At 45.5% G+C, this 20,607-nt stretch overlaps 1 protein-coding gene across 1 annotated transcript; it reads left to right on the forward strand.

Moving 5' to 3' along the window:
* Nucleotides 1–1,192: 1,192 nt before the first annotated feature.
* CLDN18 (claudin 18) lies at nt 1,193–20,189 on the forward strand. Its single transcript, XM_058729984.1, has 5 exons — nt 1,193–1,589; nt 11,961–12,125; nt 12,758–12,875; nt 17,002–17,112; nt 18,338–20,189. The coding sequence occupies exons 1-5, from the start codon at nt 1,370–1,372 to the stop codon at nt 18,507–18,509; spliced, it is 786 nt and encodes a 261-aa protein (XP_058585967.1). The 5' UTR covers nt 1,193–1,369; the 3' UTR covers nt 18,510–20,189.
* The last annotated feature ends 418 nt before the right edge of the window (nt 20,190–20,607 follow it).

Consider the following 20,607-nt stretch of genomic DNA (forward strand, 5'->3'; position numbering starts at 1 on the left):
CTGGAAACCCAGAGTTGGGGAAGCCAGAATTAAAATGGTTCCGAATTCAGACACCTGATACACATGACCCCCCAGGAAGTGGCAGGTTAATCAATTCTCGAACAAAATCGAATTGGGTAGTCAAAATGCAATGGCTAATTTCTGGCCAAGTCTCTCTTTTTCAGGATTATATAATTCTTGATATTTTGACCAACTGTAGTGAAAACTTTTCTGCCAAGTGTGGAAGACAGTGTATGAGATCCGGGAGGGCTCTGAAGTATTCTATTTAGTCTGCAAATGGAACAGATAAAGTAACTGTAACCTGTAGGGGCTGAGCAGTTTGCCCCAAATCACCCAGCACAAAGCGAATTAGTAACAGGGTAAGGAGCAGATCCCAGGTCTCTCTGTAACCAAATCAGGGCTTTTGGCCCAGCTAGTCCTAATCCCTTCTTTGGCCTTTCTAGAAGCTTCTGTGTCTGCCACGTGGTCTTCACGTGGTTCTTGTGGCATGAGTGAAAAGGTAAAGTGGAGGTCGGCAGGATGTCTGGCTTCCTCTCATCCTATTTCCAACACCTGTAAAATGAAAGCATTATCTCTTGGATTTGACTTCCTGTTCCCAAACGTGGGGACAACCATGCCTGCCCCTGCCTCTCCACATGGAAATAGAGAAAGAGCACCAGACTGGAAGTGGGCACTGGAGCTCCGCCTTTACTGACTTTAAAGCATCTGTGGTTCAAGGCCCTTAGACAAGTTCCTTAATCTATTGTGCCTCACTTCACTCAAAATATATGGGTGTGGGATAATAATACGTACTCCACCCATTCCTGTAAGAGTGCAATGGAAAGACGTGCAGGAAAAGTAGTTTATGAGCTGTGGAGGACGAAATGTGAAAGTCTGGTTGAAGACAGAGACTCCTGGGGCCTTTGTTTTAAGTGATGTCAGCCTAAGCGACATTACTCTCCGCCGAGCAGAGCCTAGAGGAAAAGGCTGTGGGGGCTGCCCGCGGCGCTGGACTCGTCACCTTTCTACCCAGGCGGTGGCCGGTGTGCTCGTGTCACAGCCAGAGCCACGGACAAGCGAGGCTGGCAAGGCCTTCAGAAAGGGTGTCCACTCCAACCACTCTGCTCCCACACCAGCTGGGCCTGCGCAGCTCGGCGGACAAGTGCCTCTTGGGGCCGCTTCCCTAACAAATGAAAACATAATGCCCTTGAACCAAGAGTGAAACTGAACTATCTAAGGAAAACACAGTGAGCAAACACCAAGAGCTGAGGGAAACCATCTGATTAGGGCAGCTCCGCTCAGGAGCACAACTGGCCCACGCACACCCTGCACAGGAGGAAGGTGCAGCTAGACCTCGGGCGGCGGGTGGAGGGCGCGCGGGGCCGAGGCCATGTCCACCACCACGTGCCAAGTGGTGGGCTTCCTCCTGTCCCTCCTGGGCCTGGCGGGGTGCATCGCCGCCACGGGGATGGACATGTGGAGCACCCAGGACCTGTACGATAACCCCGTCACCTCCGTGTTCCAGTACGAGGGGCTCTGGCGGAGCTGCGTGAGGCAGAGCTCAGGGTTCACCGAGTGCAGGCCCTACTTCACCATCCTGGGCCTTCCAGGTAGGCCCGGCAGCACGGGGGGGGCCCCGAGCAGGTGAGGGCTGGGGAGGGATGTCTGCGCTCCCTGCAGCCAGGAGGGACCTCAGAAATCACACCAGGGACTGAGCCTCGCTCCCTACCTCTGGGTATGACCCTTGCAGCTCAGTATAAAAGGTGTGAATAAGAGAAGTTGGCCCCATGACAAAGAGGGCTATCTATAGTCGTCCTGGAGAAAATCGGAGAATTCATACTCAAGTCAAAGGAATTGCGGGTGGTGAAAAGAATGGGATTTGTTGTGAGGGCAAGCATGCTCATGATACTAGAATAGACTAATGGTCCTCAAAGGAGAAAATTGTGTGCATGTGTGTGCATGTGACCTGCTCTTGCCTGCACATACGTGGGAGCAAGGAAGTAGGTTGGTGAATTATTTTCTTCTAGCCCAAAACGCTTATGGAGAACTAATTTCATTTCATTTTCAATTCAATTCAATTTTGCTTTGAAAAGCTGGAGTCTCTGAAGGTGTCAGAAATGCATATTGCCATTAAATTATAAATATCCTTTTTTTGCTTTGCGTTAAGAGGTTCTAGTGTGCACTCCTAAGAAACAGTGCATGCCAGAATAAGTTATAATTATATTATAGTAATTTCATAATATAAATATAATTATAAATGTGACATCTTTTCACCCCTGAAGATGAAGTTAAACCCCTGCTTTTAATACAGATAATTATTTCAAACATGCACATAGAACTTTGCATTCTAGATATTATGAAAGCGACTCGTATTTAAAGAAAGAGGGTGGGCAAAAAGAAAATAAAAGGTCAGTCTAATCAGTGGCTCCAAGGAGTGGCCAAGATAGGAGTTTGGTGAGGAAGGGAACAGTGTTTGATTTGCCACTCTGAAACTAACACCTTATGAACAGGTAGATGGAAATAAACTTGCACGAAACTGTTAAGAGTCTTCAAAGCACTTGAAATTGAATGATGAAAAGCAATTCAACTAATTTATCTTCATTTTTGGAAAGAAAAAGAAGATGGGTGACAGAGCAGAACTGGGGTTTTTACTGCATTTTGGAAGCCATTCCTATTGCAGGACCAGCAGGATCACTAACTGAGACCTGCTTAGGGAAGCAAGGCAGGTGGGACCTGGCCACAGGAAGACAGCGCAGAGGAGGGATCATGCTCTCCTGTGAAGGGAGAGGTCAGAAGGGAGGAGGTGCAAGACCATAGACTGTCGAGTCACACCTCATTATAACTATTAAAAGAAGATAAAAGGGGCGCCTGGGTGGCTCAGTCGGTTTAGCATCCAACTTCGGCTCAGGTCATGATCTCGCAGTTCATGGGTTCGAGCCCCGTGTCGGGCTCTGTGCTGATAGCTCAGAGCCTGGAGCCTGCTTCGGATTCTGTGTCTCCCTCTCTCTCTCTGCCCCTCCCCAGCTTGTGCTCTCTTTCTCTCAAACATACATAAATGTTAAAAAAAAAAATTGTTTTAATGAAGGAAAAAGATTGACCTCATATTCAAAATTGAGGCATGACATCCCATAACTTCATGCTCAATAACCTCAGCTCAGGGCCAAACCACACATTACCAATCTCTTGCTCATTCTGTTTCTTTCCATACATGGGGCCCCACACCATCCTGTCTGATCAGCCCCTATTCTTCTTGTCATCTCTCCTCCTCACTTAGGCTTATATCCTCCTTTCCTACAAGATCTCATGATTCTGATCATTGTCAAGTTCTGTCTCTCCCTGGGTCACTGACAACCAAATGAAAAGAATACATTTTACTATCACCTGTCACTCTTCGTCTTTCTCAGTCTGGTTTCTATCCTTCATCTCTCTAGAGTGCTTGCCCCTTTGACTATGGCAGATCGGGTAGAATCTTCCAATCACCGACTGCCAGTTCTCAGTTCTCATCTCTCGGGCATTTTAAAAGCCAGACCCTCCCATGGTTCCCCCATTTGCAGCTTAATTAGGTGTAGACATGACTGCCTGACACCCATGCCCTCCTATCTCCCTCATCTTGCCTGACTTATCTCTTACAATTCCTCTGCCCCCCAGGCTCTGCTTCTCCCTGTCTATTTACTCTACCCTGGGCTTGATCTTGGATACCCATTTCTCCCACTGCCAAGTACCCCCTCCACCACTCCACTGCCATCTCCATGAATCTTCTCATATGCAGGGTCCAGCCCAAATATGACCTCCTTTGTGAAGCCTCCTCATATCCCTAAATTGAATAGGATCCCCCAGATCTCTGTACCAGACCCAGGCACTCTAATAACATTGGGCACATCCACCCTCATGACACTGCTCGCAAGTTGGAAGAGCTGAAAAGCTCCAGGCAGCCATCACAAAGTCATATCCCAGTCCTGCCTGTCTGAGTCAGGGGAACAGGATTCCACCAAAAGCCAGGAAAAACATTTCTTGGGCCTGAATATGCATAAACGGAGATACTTGAAATCACTGTTAATGTATGGCCATGGAGAACAGCGTGGATTTAAGAATAGCAAGGCTTCGGGGTGCTTGGGTGGCTTAGTCGGTTAAGTGTCTGACTTTGTCTCAGGTCATGATCTCGCAGTGTGTGAGTTCGAGCCCCGTGTCAGGCTCTTTGCTGACAGCTCAGAGCCTGGAGCCTGCTTCAGATTCTGTGTCTCCCCTCTCTCTGTCCCTCCCCTGCTCGTGCTCTGTCTCTCTCAATAATAAATAAATATTTAAAAAAATTTAAAAAAAAAAGAATAGTGAGGCTTTTGTGCAGCAAAAGTGACTACAATGTAAATTGGCATCCCAAAATTCAAATATTTGTTTGGTGACTTAAGATTTGGCTGACTAATGTAGGAGATGGGTGGGAAGATTGCCAGAAGGAATAGGCTAAAAAGACCCTCAAAACCTGAAGACAGGAACATAAGAAGATGGAGCAGCCAGAGAGAAGGCCAGAGGGTGGCCCAGAGACACTTGTAGGGCTCCGGAGGAAGCTGAAAGGGGTAACATTAACTACTCAGGACCTGGCACCTAGAGGGCACTGAAACAGCTGCTGAGAACATTTTCTTGAGCATGACAAGGGGCCGAGGGAAGAGAGACTGAAGCAGAGGAGCTGGGTGAAACATCCAGAGACAGAAATGGAAGGTTGAAAGTTTAATTTTGACCTAGAGCTCAGGGGAGTACCAGCCTGCAGCAGAGAATCAAGCTTTAAAGTTACTATAAAAGCATGAGGCAGATACCATTGTAATACTTCAGTTAACAGTCATAATAATCACTGCCAATTATTCAATTCTTCCTAAGGATAAGCTCTTTTCTTGCAAAATCTCACATACCCTTCATTCATCTGATAAAAATGTATCACGTTTAGTTGGAACTTACAGCCATAGAATAATTTAATTCCATTCGACTAGCTATATTATGTAACCTACAGATAGATTAATGAGGTTAATGGTTGTAGTAGCAGGACTATTTACCTATATATGACCAGCTCTGTATAATTTATAGCCCAAGACGCCCTCTCATTGTATTCCAAACAGTCAGAGCAGCATGTCATTCTCCAAGGACAGTGCCCAGAAATAAAAACCGACCATTTCTTGAACTGCACATAGACCTACCAGTTGAACCTTCACAGCAATACAGGGTAATGTGTATCAGCTTTGTTTTTACAAAAGTGGAAACTGAGACTCAGATATGGAGACAAGGTAAGGTGCCCAAGCTCCCATGGACAGGAGATATCAGATGCAGGAAATGAACACAAGGCTGAAACACTTCCAAGTCTGTGTCTTTAGCCCTGCCCATGCTCAGGCCCTGCTTCTACATTCCAGATACAAGGAGCTGCCTTTAGAATTGAAGAGATTGGCCTGCGCTTGAGCACGCTAAGAGTAGAGGGTACATCTGCACCTTGACCCATTTATAGCCATATCGTCACAATGCACAATTAGGAGTACCAAGTTTAAAGAGTGAGTGACTTGTGTGTCATTTCCTTCCCACCCACCCACCCCCTGCCCTGGAGACAGTGGGGGGAGGAGAGCAGAAGGCTGTCAATGAACAGAGTGGAGAGGAGGCAGAGACCTGGCAAATTCATGTCCCTGGTCCCATGATGACATTATAGGCAAGTGATATTCTTTCTAATGTGTTTGCAAATATTTGGATTGAATTTGGTGCCATGGCAGGGCCTTACAGTTAAAGGCAGATGAACTGGGATCAAGGGCTAGCTTGGCCAGCTAGGTCTCTCAACCTTGCTCTCCCCATCTGTGAAATGCCTCACAATAAGGTATTTGTGTGAAAGGGCTTTGCAATCCATTTAGCAGATCTGGTTCTTGGTGTCAGTCAGTCATTACTGCCCTGTCTACACCACCCAAATCTCTCAAACAGGACATTTGATCTTCCAGGTTTTTTTTCTTCTCCAAAATCAAGTGTCTTTTATGAATCCAAATACCCAAACCAAATATTATTTAGGGTACTCTTTTTCTTCTTTCAGTCCCCCCATGCTACCTGTGTTCTGGCACATCACTGATTCCCAGCCTCTTTGCAGGCACTAAAGGTCTTGAGTTTTCTTTCATACAACTGGCCACATTGACCCCCTTTCTCTAGCAATGTGGAAAACCAACAGCCACTGAAGACCTAAAGAGTGTCCCATCAACCTGCCAATCATATTTACACACCCAGGAATGGGTGGTTTTAGTGAAACCACATTTAACCCAGGAAACAATTCTACAAAATCTAAACCACAAATCCATAAAAGAAAAAAAAAAAAAAACCAAACTGCTTTCCAGTACCCTTTCTAAAGGAGCCACCTGGTGTGTTTCTTCTTACGATTGGCTATTTGACATTAAGTCCAGTGTTCCTGATCCTGTGAAACCAGCTTGTCTTTCCCCGATGTCTGGTGGAAGAAACTGGCCCTAAGAGGTAAAGGGGTTATAAGTTAGTGATAAACTTGAAATGAAATCGGAGGGAGCCCCTTGGTTTTTGGTCAAGCTGCTTTCCCCTTTCTTCAAGAAAGAAATCTATTTTGGCCCAAACATACCTTTTTAAATATGTGGACAGACATCCAAATGTGTCCCCACTAACGTACATCCGAAGATCCCACAGAGAACTGAGGACACATCTGCAAAGCCGGAGAGGACCTGTACCTGAGGCGTAAACTGTGACCGCTTGCCCTATGCAGATGCAGGAATCAGAACACGTCCTCAGCTTGTGATTGTGGTGGCGGTTGCATTGACAGCAGGGCAGTCACACACAAAGCATCAGGCCCTAGCGTGGACTAGTCAGTGGGGGGGGGGGGGGGGGGGGGTTCTCCATTTCTTGGTGGAGACACACATGGCCAGAGTCACGTAGCTGGACCCCACCTTAGAATCAAAAAGGAAGGACAATGAAGAAGGCGCCTCACCCCTCACTGTCTCACCTGCCCCTCCGCCTCGTTGCCAGCCAGATCTTAAGTCCATTTTTCCTGATCTTCTCTCTGCCTTGGCCCAGGACTTATGCTTCCTACTCTTCTCCAATCTGCTTCCCCTCTCACCCCTCATCCTCCCTCATGCATGGCTTTTTCAAATCCTCAACCATATTCTATCACCATATGAGAGGATTCACGTTTATACAGTTAGTACCAGCCAAAGCCATGTGGGGTTGAAGAAAGAGAACTTCTCTTTAGGGAAGGGGAGGAAACCGACATTGGTTGAGGCTGGCTTAGTTTTATGCTGGTGCCAAGCAGCAGCTGGTCCTCACAACATCTTTGTGCAAGAGATATCTCTATCCAGCTCCAGGGTTGAGGAAATTCAGCTTCAGTGAGGTTAAAAGATTTGCCGAATGCCACCTACCTGGCATCACACCGTTCTGTAGGATTTCATGGGACACAAAGGACTTCCATATTGGTTCCCTGAGATGTCAGGAGGAGCTAGGCCCTCTCACCCTTGTTCTGAAGGGCCTTTTCTCTGAGGCCTGGCCTCAGATTTCCCTTCTCTGGGCTCTCCTCCTTTGGACTCCTCCATCAGCCTCCCCTGCCTCCAATCTGAAGCCAAGCTGTGCCTGAGGTATGGGTCCTCTCTAACCACCACCAACAAAAGCCTCAGGTCCAGGCCTTTGGCTCCTGGTGATTTGCTGTCTCATAAGCCTCACACCCACACCCCAGCTAGTTCAGGGATGCCAGCCCCTGAGAACTCTTTCCTCTCAACTCCCTGCTCTGAGCACCTCCTCCTGAGCCTCTTGAGGGTTGTTTTCCCAAATTATTCCTTGAAATTTTATGTTATTGAACAATTCAATGAAAGTCTCTAGGGGTGGAGGCAAAACATTAATATTTCTTTAAAAGCTCCCCCAAGAGATGCTAAAGTGCAACCAGGGTTGGGAACCACACCCAAAGGCACCTTGCCTGTCAGTCCATAGCTAGTTTGGGGGAATAAGATATTTTGCAACAGGGAGGGAACATTGAGTTCCCATTTTTCTGTTTGCTTCTGTCAGCTCTGATTCCTGCCCACCCTTCAAGTCTGATAATGCCTCATTGTTCATTGGAAAGAATGCCGTAGTCACACCTTTGGTGCAGGGAATCAGTCTATAGAGCCGTTGACTCACCTGTTATCAGCTGATAAGCTTATGTGCCTCTTGCTCAGAATAGCAAATAAGAGACAGTGTGGCTAAAAGAGAAACCTACCCCCTTTGGGAGCAGTTTCTCTGGGTACCTATCTATGGAAGATTAGAATCCCAGATGGTAGATTCTTCCAGCTGGAAAGGAAGATCAGGTCACCCCCATGCATCTCCATGGTCATTACTAGACATGGTGGGGGGGGGGGGGTTCTAGCAATGAGTGGTAGAGAACATTTCCTCCTACTTCCTGGAACCTGCCCCCATCACAGCTCCCTCTCTCAGAAGCACCCCTCGAGGGATCTCCGAAGCAAGGAAGAACTTGGTCTATGCATCCAGGCCCAGGATTGTGACTCTGACAGTGGTCCCACAAGTTATAAAACAATGTTGTGTCTTTTCCAACCACGGGCTAAGAGAAATGTGCTCAGGGTGAGGGTGGACCCCTGATTCAAAGCAGGTGCCAGTGTTCATCAGAAATCCAGAGGTCAAGAGATAGCAGGAAGGAAATGAGGCCTTGCCATGCATACCTGACTCAGCAAAGACAAGAGGGCATCTGACAGCCTGAGGCAAAGGCTGAGCAGGACAGGCTGGCCCAGGCTCCAGTGCCTAAGGGCTCCTGTGGCATAGCAACAGCAACTCTCCATACGAGGCAAGTCCACAGTGATTTCACCTCCCACTTGCCAATCTCACAGCCCTTCTAATCCAGCAATGACAGGCAAGACCGTGTGCGTCAGCCACAGCCACCTCATGATGTGTTTTCAAGAACAAACATTAAAACTACTCAGTCTAAAGAGTTAATGGCCCCACCCTTGCTGAGAGTCCAGGAGAAATGTTAATTTGTTATAGAATGAGGAAAGGACATCCTTTATCCTACTTAGTTAATATCGTTTATTTGGTTTTTGTTTGTTTGTTTGGTTGGTTGGTTTTGGTTGGTTGGTTAGTTGGTTGGTTGGTTGGTTGGTTTTGGTTGTTTTAACCAGATGCCTTGCCAGGTGTTTCTCAAAAGGGATAAATGATTTTGTTTTCTGAATAGCTTAAGGCTTAAAACGTCAGAACAAGAGCAGATTTTAAAATCTCCAGCAAGTTTCTGGGTGGATTTGAAGTTCACAAGAGGCCCATGAGGACAAGATGAAGAGAAAGTCAAGCGCCTTCCTCTTGCCATATGTCCAGTTTTCTGGTAGTAACATTCACATCAGTATAGCCTGGAGGATATTTCCTGAAGCCTGGGGCTGCCCAGCAAATGTCCTGTCCATACCTGTCCTGAACCAGGCTTGTAGTAGTATAATTGTATGTGTTAAAGAGAACTAGAACCACATCATAAGCAGCTATGAGAATAGATACTCCCAAAGTAAAAAGAAATTTGAGGTTCAAGGTTTCCAGTAAAAATATGATCTTCCCAGATTGTAAAGTGCTTGAAGGCAGTGACTATTTTTCATGAAACTTTATATCTTCTACAACATCTGACATAGGGTTTTGTAGAGAATTTGAGCTTAAAAATACTTGATGAATGAATGAATGAATTCATGGATGAGTTATATGATTATGTAACATATGACTATGAGCACATACCAACATGTGCTGAGTGAAAACACAAAAATATAAATGAATACACAAGTACATGACACACGCTTGCATTTGTTAATAAGGGAATGAACAGAATGTTTGTTCCCAGTATCCTGTGGGGCCAGCAAAACCATTGAGCAAGGCTTTAGAGAACAAAGGTGGCCCTCTAGAGCCCTCCTACATTAAGAGTGGATCCAAGGGCAACTCCAAGGCCCTCATTGGTTCTCTTTGCCCAACTGGGGTCACCACAGCTCTAGCATCAGAACTCAGCTGTAATCTCAAGATGCCAATGTTAATCAATTCAATTCTTCCAGGGATGAATGGTCAGATCCTGGAGGATTGATCCACACCATAAACCAATATATTTATCCTGCAAATATAGTTGCTAATAGGACCAAGACTGATTATATAGCTGCTTGTAGAATTCTCTTCTCAGCAGAGAAGCAAAGTTCAAATCAGAAGTTGCTTCAGGGGAAGAGAATCAGAATCAAGCGGCATAGAACTAGAGTGGCTGGATGCCATCACCTCCACGGAGAGAAGGTTGACAGGGCCTCCATTCCTCAGACAATGCCAAAGGCTCTTTAATGAATTCTGAATGATCTGCCTCTCCTTTTTCAGTATACTTCATTGATTCCCAATTCTTCCATCATGACAAGTTGCTTTGTGATACACACCTTAGAGTGAATAAGCTGGCAGCTCCATTGATATTGGCCATATTTGAGATGAAAATCTTCCTGGAGATATTAGAGAGAAATTCCTCCCAGGACGTCCTTGTCTTGAGAGCCACATTCACAAATAAAATCTCCTAGGACATGTTATTCCCTGAGATGATTTTTAGATAATATTTCTTTATACATTTTTAGCGTCCATTTTAGAGGTTGATATTTCATGGCTGAGTCTCCGAGTTTGGAGGATACATTCTCTTAGGTGCTTACAGATCCGTGTACCCTGATGGCAGCCTGTTTTTCCAGGATTAGGTACCTCAAAGGAATGTACTGTGATGGGAAAAACAATTTGGAGATAGTTCTGGGTTTGACCCCCAGCTCTTGCTTGTCCCTCAAAATATGTCCTCGGGCAAGTTCCTGAACCTCTCTGTCTCAATTTCTTCAATTATAAAATGAAGGTAATCATATCACTGACATTGCAGGGGTTTTTTAATGTGGACTGGATTTGTTCATGTCTGAAAAGCGACTTATAGCTTTCAATCAAAAGTAGCAATTGGCTATGATAACTAGGGTAAGACAGAGCTTTCTGCTTTGTTTCACACAATTCTTCAGTTCTGCTCCACCAGAAATACCCACACTTGGGGCCTTTCCCTCTGGAAAACACCAAGACTCATTTGTCTTTCTTTTGTAAATGCATTATGCTTGTAGCGGGCATGTTTAATGACTGTCTTTCCCCACTTCGACGTAAGATCTGTGAGCGGAGAGACCATGGCTGACCTATTAATTACTGTCATCCCTGTGCCTAGTCATAGGGGCTCAGAAAAAAACTGTTGAGATGAGTCAGTGCACATTAAGGACACACTAGAAACCACTTTGGATTTATCTGTAGGGGAGGCGCTGGGGGAGAGTCCCAGCAGGATCTACAGCTCCCATTGCTTCCTGAGAAGGGAACTGCTGATCAGCTGGTCATGTTGAAAGGCCTGTGAATGATATAGCAGTCTGTTATATATACCCAAAACCTACAGCTTACCCTGACTATAGTAGTCCCTTTGGAAACAAGCAAAAACATGGTGCCCTTAGTGTATCACCTAGTAACCTTGCTTCATCACATGCTATGAATGAATATCGGGTTTTTCTAAAGTGGACGCAACAATATGAAGCATTGAGCCCATATGAAAAGACTAGAGGAGAACGATGTTTGGGATAGAAGCCAAAGTCACGCAGTTTTACTATAAGCTCTATCAGTAATTTTTCATGTCACCTTAATCAAGCTATTTCCTCTTTCTAGACCCCAGCTTATCAGGCTTTAAAATGAGGAAATGAAATAGCTATCCATTGGTTGTCCCTACTCCCAACAGTTCATGATTTTGTCATTCTACAGACAATTGTGTACATGCAGGTCCTTCAACAATCAGAGGACTGTATGTGGTGGTTTTGCATTTCTCACAATTCCACATCCCCTGGCAATGACAAGGTTCACATTTTATGGACTTGCTATTTCTCAGGAATTGGATGCTGGCTGATTGTGGTTGCTTTATTTTATTAAACTAAAGCCTGGTGGTCATGCAGAGGTGGTCTCATCTGTCTGCTTGTGTCTTGCCTCTTGCCCCACAGCCATGCTGCAGGCAGTGCGAGCCCTGATGATCGTGGGCATTGTCCTGGGTGCCATTGGCCTGCTGGTGTCCATCTTCGCCCTGAAGTGCATCCGCATAGGCAGCATGGAGGACTCTGCCAAAGCCAACATGACACTGACCTCTGGGATCATGTTCATCATCTCAGGTAAACAAGCAGCCAGGGTTCCCTCTCTCAAATGCTTTTCTGGGAATGTGAAAGTAAAATTATTCTGGCAGAGGAAACATGGTTTCTCCCTAATGAACACGGTTTGAACATGGATCAGAACTTTACACACTGGGATTCAAGATCTGAGACTAGAGCCCAATTATGCTCTACAGAATGATCATGAATGTTAAGGTCCCCCTTAGCTGCCATCTGATTATTATAAGAAATTCTCAGTCCTAAGGTAGCCATGTGAGTCAGTCCCTAAAGACATTATTTTGGCAAGATTCTTGAAAATGATTTTAAGGAAAGAGTACTTGACACCATCGAAGGACCAGACCCAAAATATTTGTATTACTAATCCTTTGTCCCAAGATGCATGGAAAAATCTTTCTGCACACATACAAATCCCTCCACAGTTAGAGAGATAAGAGAATCTAAGCACTCTAAGAGAGTCTAACATAATGTCTAGCACATAGTGAGAATTCAATAATCAATGCTTGGATTAGCTATTCTGTTATATGAATGGAATGTTCGCAGCCTGCTCATCTAAACTCATTTCAGCATACATTGCCTCAGAAACGTTGTGATCCCTTTAAAGCTGACTCTGGAGCTTTCATGTATTTTGCCCGCAGGTCTCTGTGCAATCGCTGGAGTATCTGTGTTTGCCAACATGCTGGTTACTAACTTCTGGATGTCTACAGCGAACATGTACACTGGGATGGGTGGGATGGTGCAGACTGTTCAGACCAGGTAAGCTTCCAATCTAGTCTTAGTATCCTATGGTGAAAATTGTTATGAAAATCCTATTAAACACATATGCCTAATGTGACTGTCAGTGCCTGAAATAGCAAAAATTTATCAGAGGCAACCATGCCATATCATAAATCAACAATGATCTGTAAATTCATAAACTTCATTTCAGTGAAATATCCTTGGTGCTATGACTTGAGGCTGAGCTGACATTTGCATTGAAATACAGCGACAGTTCACAGTATTTATCTAACATGCTTACACAGGCCCCATTGTGGTGGCAATGAAACAGGCACTATTAGCCCAGGCATGTAAATGAGCATCAACCCACATCCCCAGACCATGACGGGAACCTGACTAGGGACAGGTGAAAGCTTGAGTAGAACTGAGAAAGGTGCAGTATAGGTGAGAAGAGTAATGTTATGTTTCTTTCTTGTACAGCTGCCTCTTCTTCTCATTCATTCATTCATTCATTCATTCTACAAATGTATAGAGCACCTGATGTGAGCCAGGAGCTGTTCTGAAAGCTGGGGATAAGACAAGTTCCCCATCCTCACGGAGGTTACAGTCTAGCTGAGGGAGACAAAACCCCAGTATAATTTGGTGTCTGAAGGAGGGTAGAACTTTTAAACGCTGGAAGAGCAACTCTAACACCTATATTCATTTAGTCACTTCAAAGGGACATATTTCAAAGCAAGAAGCAGCAGTAAATTCTTGATGGAGAAAAAACCTTCTTCTGAGACAGTGATGTAAATATCATATCTAAGTGACCCATCATCTCTGGAGTGGATACACCTGGTATTTCTCCAGCCACACCATCGTGGGATACAGACAGGGTGTGAGGTTGTATAAATCCATTACTTTCTGGATCCCAGGAACTCCAGTCCCCATCCATGTTCCTGCTTTGTTTCAAGAATGAGAAGGAAGTGATCCCCATAAGCTCCCCTCATCCTCTTCTGTGATCTTCCCATGGTCTTTTGGTTATATGGGCAACTTAGAAGTACGCTGACCATGTTTTCCTGGGACTTTACCAGTTTTAGCACTAAAAGTCCCACGTCCTGGGAAACTCCTCCCTCATGGGCAAGTCAGGATGGTTGGTCAGCCTACTTAGAAGAGCCTACCTTACCCAGAGTATCTGGGCACCTGTGTCACTGCCCCTGCCAAGAGGAGTCACCCACCCCACTGGCACACAGTGCTAATACCCACATCATCCTCTCACACCATCTCCCTACAACCTGCACCATCCCTCAGTCAGGCAACTTCAGTCCTGAGATTGAGACTATAGGATTCTAGAATGTTCACTGAGTGCCTTCCTCCATAGATGGGCAGCAGTTTTTCCCTTCTTTCTGTTTTCTCATCCTCTCTACCCAGAAGTCATACAAGACAACACAGCTGCCAAGAAAGGTCTTGACAGTGAACTGATGGGCTTTCTGGTACCCCATTTGGTCCCAGCATCCCATCCTCTGCCAACACCGTGTTAAGGGTACCCAAGCTACAAAGTGCCTACTTTCATGCTATTCAGAGCTTGTGAGGTGTTTTGTATTAGCCTAAACACTTCATTTTATAACCTGAATTATTCACTACTTTTTAAAAATTAGAAGTGTCATATGTTGGGTTACTCAAACACAGAGCCTGAAAAACAGATTCTGAGGTTTCATGTGCAAGTGATATATTAAGGAAGGGGAGACCGGGTAGGGAGTGAGGCACCCAGGACAGAGAAGAGGGTAATTGCAATGAATTCTGGGACTCAGCCCAATCCTGGGGAGCTGTGGGGCATGAAACATACCTCAGAGTTGTCTTGACTCCCAAACTTTCATACTTCAGCACCAATCAGCCTCTGTGCACATGGGCAAAATGGGTCCAGTGGCTAAATCAAAACCTGACCTCCAAAGGAAAACATGGGGGCCAGCAGGCAAAGCCAAAGACCACAGGAGCTGAAGAAGAAACACAGAAATGGTGAAAGGGACATAAGGGACATGGGCAAAGCGCCATTAGTGTTTACTACAAGGATATTTCACACCACACACACATACACGCACACACACACACGTATGCAATCCGTTTTTCCAGCTCCTTGTAAAAGAAAAACATCAGATCCGGCAGTACTGGGCCCTCACTTTCTATGGCAACAATCTCTGCAGCTGCAAAATAGTTGCCCTCTTAGCAAGAGCTCACCCTCTCCAGTTTATCCCACCACTCTCAAATGTCCCAACGCTGAGGCCATTTATCATTATGCTTGTGGGGGTTTTCCCCACTTCACTCATTTAAATTTCTTAGCTGTCCTAGTTAGGTATTTAAGTTTGCTAACCTTGACCAAGAGGATCTGAGTGAAAGAAGGAGACCTCAGTCCCCATGTTCCCCTTGCCCAGAAGATAGTATTAGCTTAATGATGAACAATGAAGGCTTTGGATCTGCATTTGAATTTCAGTAGCTCCTGTGTCCTTCCTGGGTCTTTGGAAAAGTTACTTAGCCTCTCTAAACCTCAATCCCCTCCTCTGTAAAATGGGAGTGAGAAATCCTGCAAAATGAGGCTGTTGGAAGAATTAAATGAGATTGTGATAAAGGTGCCCATCACAGTGTCAGTAAGGGCTCAATAAATGCTAGTGATGGTTGTCATCATTAACATTATGTGGTCACTCAACCATCTTTAGAGGTATCAAGGACAGGGGTTCTGTCTGTGCCAGGGCTGAGGGACCAAGACTGCCCCCAGGAGATTTACGCAGGGGCCTCTCAGGAGGACGCCCAGGGAAAGGTTAGGTGTTAAGCCCCTAGCCACGCTGGGGAGGGCCAACAGGGTGGGATGGGGTTCTTCATTCCAAGCCAACAGCTTTCAAAACAAATGTCTGTCACTTCCAAGTCCAAAGGAAGTAAAAACTGCCTGCAGATAAATGTTCTTCCAGAACTTTTTCAAGCCCTGAGCTCAGTCTGCCAGCTTTTCCCTTTACATTACGCTTGGTCATCAGGCTTATATTGCTTACTTTGATCCTGCTAAAATGTGTGTACTTTTAAAGCACATCTAAAGGATCTTATTTTCTTAGGTTGTGGAGGTCTGCACACACATTGCTGTCTTCCAGCTACTGGTATAATGTTCTTAGTTGGTGACTTTTAAACATACTAGTGATTCATGGTGTTCCACAGACATCCCTATGCTCTTTGGTGGACATGAGGGGAAAACCTCCAAGGGCAGGTATCCGCCATGCTGAGCTGTCCTTTTCTGTGGGGCTCTTGGAGATGAAGGGAAAGTTGGTAACTTTCTAACCAACAGAAATACCCAGTGACATCCTAAAAGTTTTTGGCCACTCTCCCCACTGTCCACAGAGGTCCGTGTGGAATCAGAATTATTCTATTCTCAGGAGACTTGGTTCTTGGACAATCCCAGTCAGATCTAACTGAGTCCCATGGAGGGACTGAGTTCCCCTGGGAGGGAAGGGCACCAGCACTGGAATCAGACCGCCACAGGTTTGAGTTCCAGTGTAAGTTGGAGTAGAAGCACCATGAAAGTGAGGGCTTGGTCACCCCTGCATCCCAGTGCCAGGGCAGTGCCAGGCACACGGCAGGAGCTCAAGAAATACTTGCTGAACAAATGAGTAAACAAATGAAAGAACGAATGGTCACTTCACATTAGTTCTTCCTGACGATAATGCTCCTACCTGTGTGGATGGCTGCCAGGGCTACTTGAGTTAGGTAAGATGAGAGCTTACCGGCCCACAGTAAGAACTCGAGGGGCCAAAATTCCTTCAGAAATAATAACTTCAGACTGCTTCCATATCTCTCAAATTTCTCTTGACAAACCTTGAAGACACCCCCCACCCAATACCAATAGGGAGGGAGGGGGATTTCCAATGATGTTTCTCTGAGAGTAGAGACTTATAATTAATTCCATGCCTGAGTGATGCCAGGGGCCTGAAAATCCCACAGCTGTTTTACTGACTAGCTTCAGTCCCACTTCTGTTCTCCAGGGTCCCTCGTTCAGTCGGCTGTGACCCAAAGAAGCATTCAGTGGCATGGTCAGGGATAGGTGTGGAACCCCCAGGAGGGATGACAGAGAGGATGGGCATGGACAGGCACAGTGGGTACAGTCTGAGAGTGGAGTCACCCATACTCATGGCCTCACTTCCCCCCTCAGGTACACCTTTGGTTCGGCCCTGTTCGTGGGCTGGGTCGCTGGAGGCCTGACACTAATTGGGGGTGTGATGATGTGCATTGCCTGCCGGGGCCTGGTGCCTGAGGAAACCACGTGAGTCTCCCCATCCCAGTGCAATCAGACATTTCATCCGAGTCCATTTTAAAGTATAATTTGCAGCCAGAAGGATCAGTCTGGGTTTTTGAAGAACTTTATTAACTGAAGGATCCTGAACCTTCTCTTTTATGGGGGACCTAAAGAACAGAATAGGAACATTTCAGCTGAGCAGATTTAGGAATAATCCTGTCTGAGAGAGAAAAATATCCCTCCAGGTTCCCTCAGACTCCAGTATTCTGTAACTCTGTGGTTCTCAGCTTAAAACAATTCTGCCCTCCACGGGGTATTTGGCAACAACTGAACACTCTTGATTGTTGCAGCTTTGGGGTGGGGTGGGGGTGATCCTGGCATCTAGTGGGTGGGGCCCAGGGATGTTGCTAACCCTTGCCCGATGCACAGGTCAGGCGCTCACGACAAAGAGGCATCTGTTCCAAAATGCCAAAGTACTGCTGCAGAGAAACCCCACTGTAACCCCATAAAGGGGCTCAGAGCTGGGAGACCTCAATCCTAGTCCAGTTCTGTGCTAACTAGTCCTGTGAGTTCTAACAAGTCATTTGCCTTCTCTGGGCCTCTGTCAGCTTACCCATAAACTGTGCAGATTAGAAGAGATGGGCTCCATGTATGTACCTTTGCACTCACAAATTCTTGGATTTTTTTTTTTTTTTTTTTTTGGCCTAACCATGTTCCCCTGGACATTGTTTCTGGCTCAGCTTCATTTTATTTTATTTATTTATTTAAAAAAATTTTTTTTCAACGTTTTTTATTTATTTTTGGGACAGAGAGAGACAGAGCATGAACGGGGGAGGGGCAGAGAGAGAGGGAGACACAGAATCGGAAACAGGCTCCAGGCTCCGAGCCGTCAGCCCAGAGCCTGACGCGGGGCTCGAACTCACGGACCGCGAGATCGTGACCTGGCTGAAGTCGGAGGCTTAACCGACTGCGCCACCCAGGCGCCCCTGGCTCAGCTTCATTTTAATTAACATCGGGAACTCACTGGTCACTAATGACTGGCTTAATACAAGGCAAGAAATTCTGCTCCAATGCAGAGGCAGAAAAGCTGGTGTCTCAAAGCCTGGGGGTGACCACCTGTCTCAGTTTGCCCAGGGCTAAGGGTTTCCTGGGACACTTTCAGGGCTAAAACAGAGACATTCCAGGGGAAATGGAGTGGCTTTCCCTCTTATCAAATACATCTGTGGTCACAGAATGTTTCTTTTTTTCTCAGCTACAAAGCCGTGTCTTATCATGCCTCAGGCCACAATGTCGGCTACAAGCCGGGAGGCTTCAAGGCCAGCACTGGCTTTGGGCCCAACAGCAAAAACAAGAAGATATACGATGGGGGTGCCCGCACAGAGGACGAGGTACAGTCTCATCCTTCCAAGTACGACTATGTATAACTCCAAGACACCTCGGCATGGGCAGAAGAACCCCCCCACCAATTAGAGTGCACTCGAAAAACAAGGAGGTTTTACCTTGACTCCTGATTGCTTTTGACTCACAGTTGGAAGTTAGAAAAACCTTGATTTCATCCATGAAGAGGCTAGATGATCTGGGCCACACGTCTCTGTCTCTAATGCTCCATCACAAAAACAGCCGAGTTATCAGATATGAATTAGAGGCTATAGTTCACAGTTTCCAATCCTCTATTTTTTTTTTTAATTTAACCTTCCTCATCTGATGATAGAATGTGGTTTGAATTCCTATCAGACAATAGCCCATCAGTGATCTATTGCCCAACTCATCCCCCAGAACAATTCTGAAAGGAAAAAAGGAGAGTCGATCAAAAGACATCATTTTCTGCTATTTGATTTTAACCTCCCCCACCAACCTGGCTACTAATAAACACTGATTGAAGAAGAAGTGATGGGGAAAGAGATATGTAATGTCTCCAGCTCATTATCTGAGTTTTCTTACACTGTGATCTTGAACATTACCTGGACCAAAGTGATTTCAGTTTGAAGAAAGCTTTCTGCTTTTGTTGGCATCTGCTAATTCCAGCAAGACACCCCCCAGGGGTCTCCTGACCTCTCCACTGCAGGGCATCTTTCTGTCGCAGGCCAGAAAGTGTCCCTAGAAGAATGAGGAAAGGATACTTGTGGGTAATCTGAGTATATTTGATTCTAAATATAATTAGAATAAATTATATATTAGTGAAATGATACACTGTCTCTGTGAATTAGCCTCACCCCTGCACTTGAAGAAAAAGAAAAAATAATTGCTTTTGATATTGTCAATATGGACTTTGTAAAATCGCACTTAAGTTTGAATTCCATGAAATGCTCACTCATCCGAATTGTTTCCCTTTGAGCTCTCCAGGACTGTGACGATACACGATAAATACAGTGTAACCCTGTAAAAACCAAAGGATGAAACCTAGGGAGTGAGTTGAAACAAGTTCTTTTGAAAAACAAGAAAACAGTGATGACCCTGAATGTAATGTTACATTTCCAAATGACACATGCCCACACTTGCATGGCCAGAGGTCACATACTTGACATTGTGGTTACCTTTGTTACTGTGAGAGCTCTTCCCTTCACTATATTTACCTACAATCGTTGCCACATTGGATGTTCAAGAACCAAAAGCTCTTTGCAGCCGCACGCCTTCCTGGTGTTCACATCACTGCTGTAGGAAGCCTACACTCCTTCCAGGTTACCAGAATTCTATCCCGACACCAGAGCCAGAATAGTCACCCTGGGAATTAAGGTGGGGGGGGGGGGGGGGGATCTCTCAAATTACATAATCAGGGAGCAGCAGGCAATGGGGGAATCTCACCACTGGGTTATTATTTGGGGGAAAAAGTCCTCACATCAATAGTGCATATAAAAGTGGCCTCTAAGGAGATGGTGAATATTCATAGGGGGCTTCAGGCTGGACAGATTCTGTATGGGGAAATGCAGATCACAGCCCATTCAACAGAAAGGAATTTTGTTCACTAACAGCCAAAACAAACTCAGAGACCCTGCTCACTGAGACACCAATGGTTCGAGGCTATCTCAGATAGAGTATTCATGGAACTCATTGTCTGAGATGGGATAAAGGATGAATAGATAAATCAAGAAACAAACAAAAAAACAGGGATGGGGAAGACAAAACTGAACAACCTAGAGCATGGAGATTGTAAAGAGTTCTCAGTATTTGACTTGAAAGCCATGGGCACGATGAGCTCTCCTTCCTACCACCAGAAAGCTGTGGTCAGGTCTGAGGCACTGAGGTGTGTCTCATCTGGGTTTTTAATTAGCACATTCTCTATCCAACACGTCATTTGAAAGCCTCTATGGAGTTAGACTGTGCCTTGTAATTTTGTTGTTGTTGTTGCTCTGTCCTATTGTATATGCATTGACTATTGACCTGCATGTTTTGTTAACTATTAAAAATACTATGATCTCACATTTGAACAACTGCTGCTCTTTTGTCCTGAGCTTCAGGAAGTGGAGATGGAAGTCTCAGCACCTCAAAGCTGAGGGTATCTTCCTGGAGTGTTTCTCATTGCAG

The sequence above is a fragment of the Neofelis nebulosa genome, chromosome 5 (genome assembly GCF_028018385.1).
Source record: "Neofelis nebulosa isolate mNeoNeb1 chromosome 5, mNeoNeb1.pri, whole genome shotgun sequence".
Taxonomy (NCBI): Eukaryota; Metazoa; Chordata; class Mammalia; order Carnivora; family Felidae; genus Neofelis; species Neofelis nebulosa.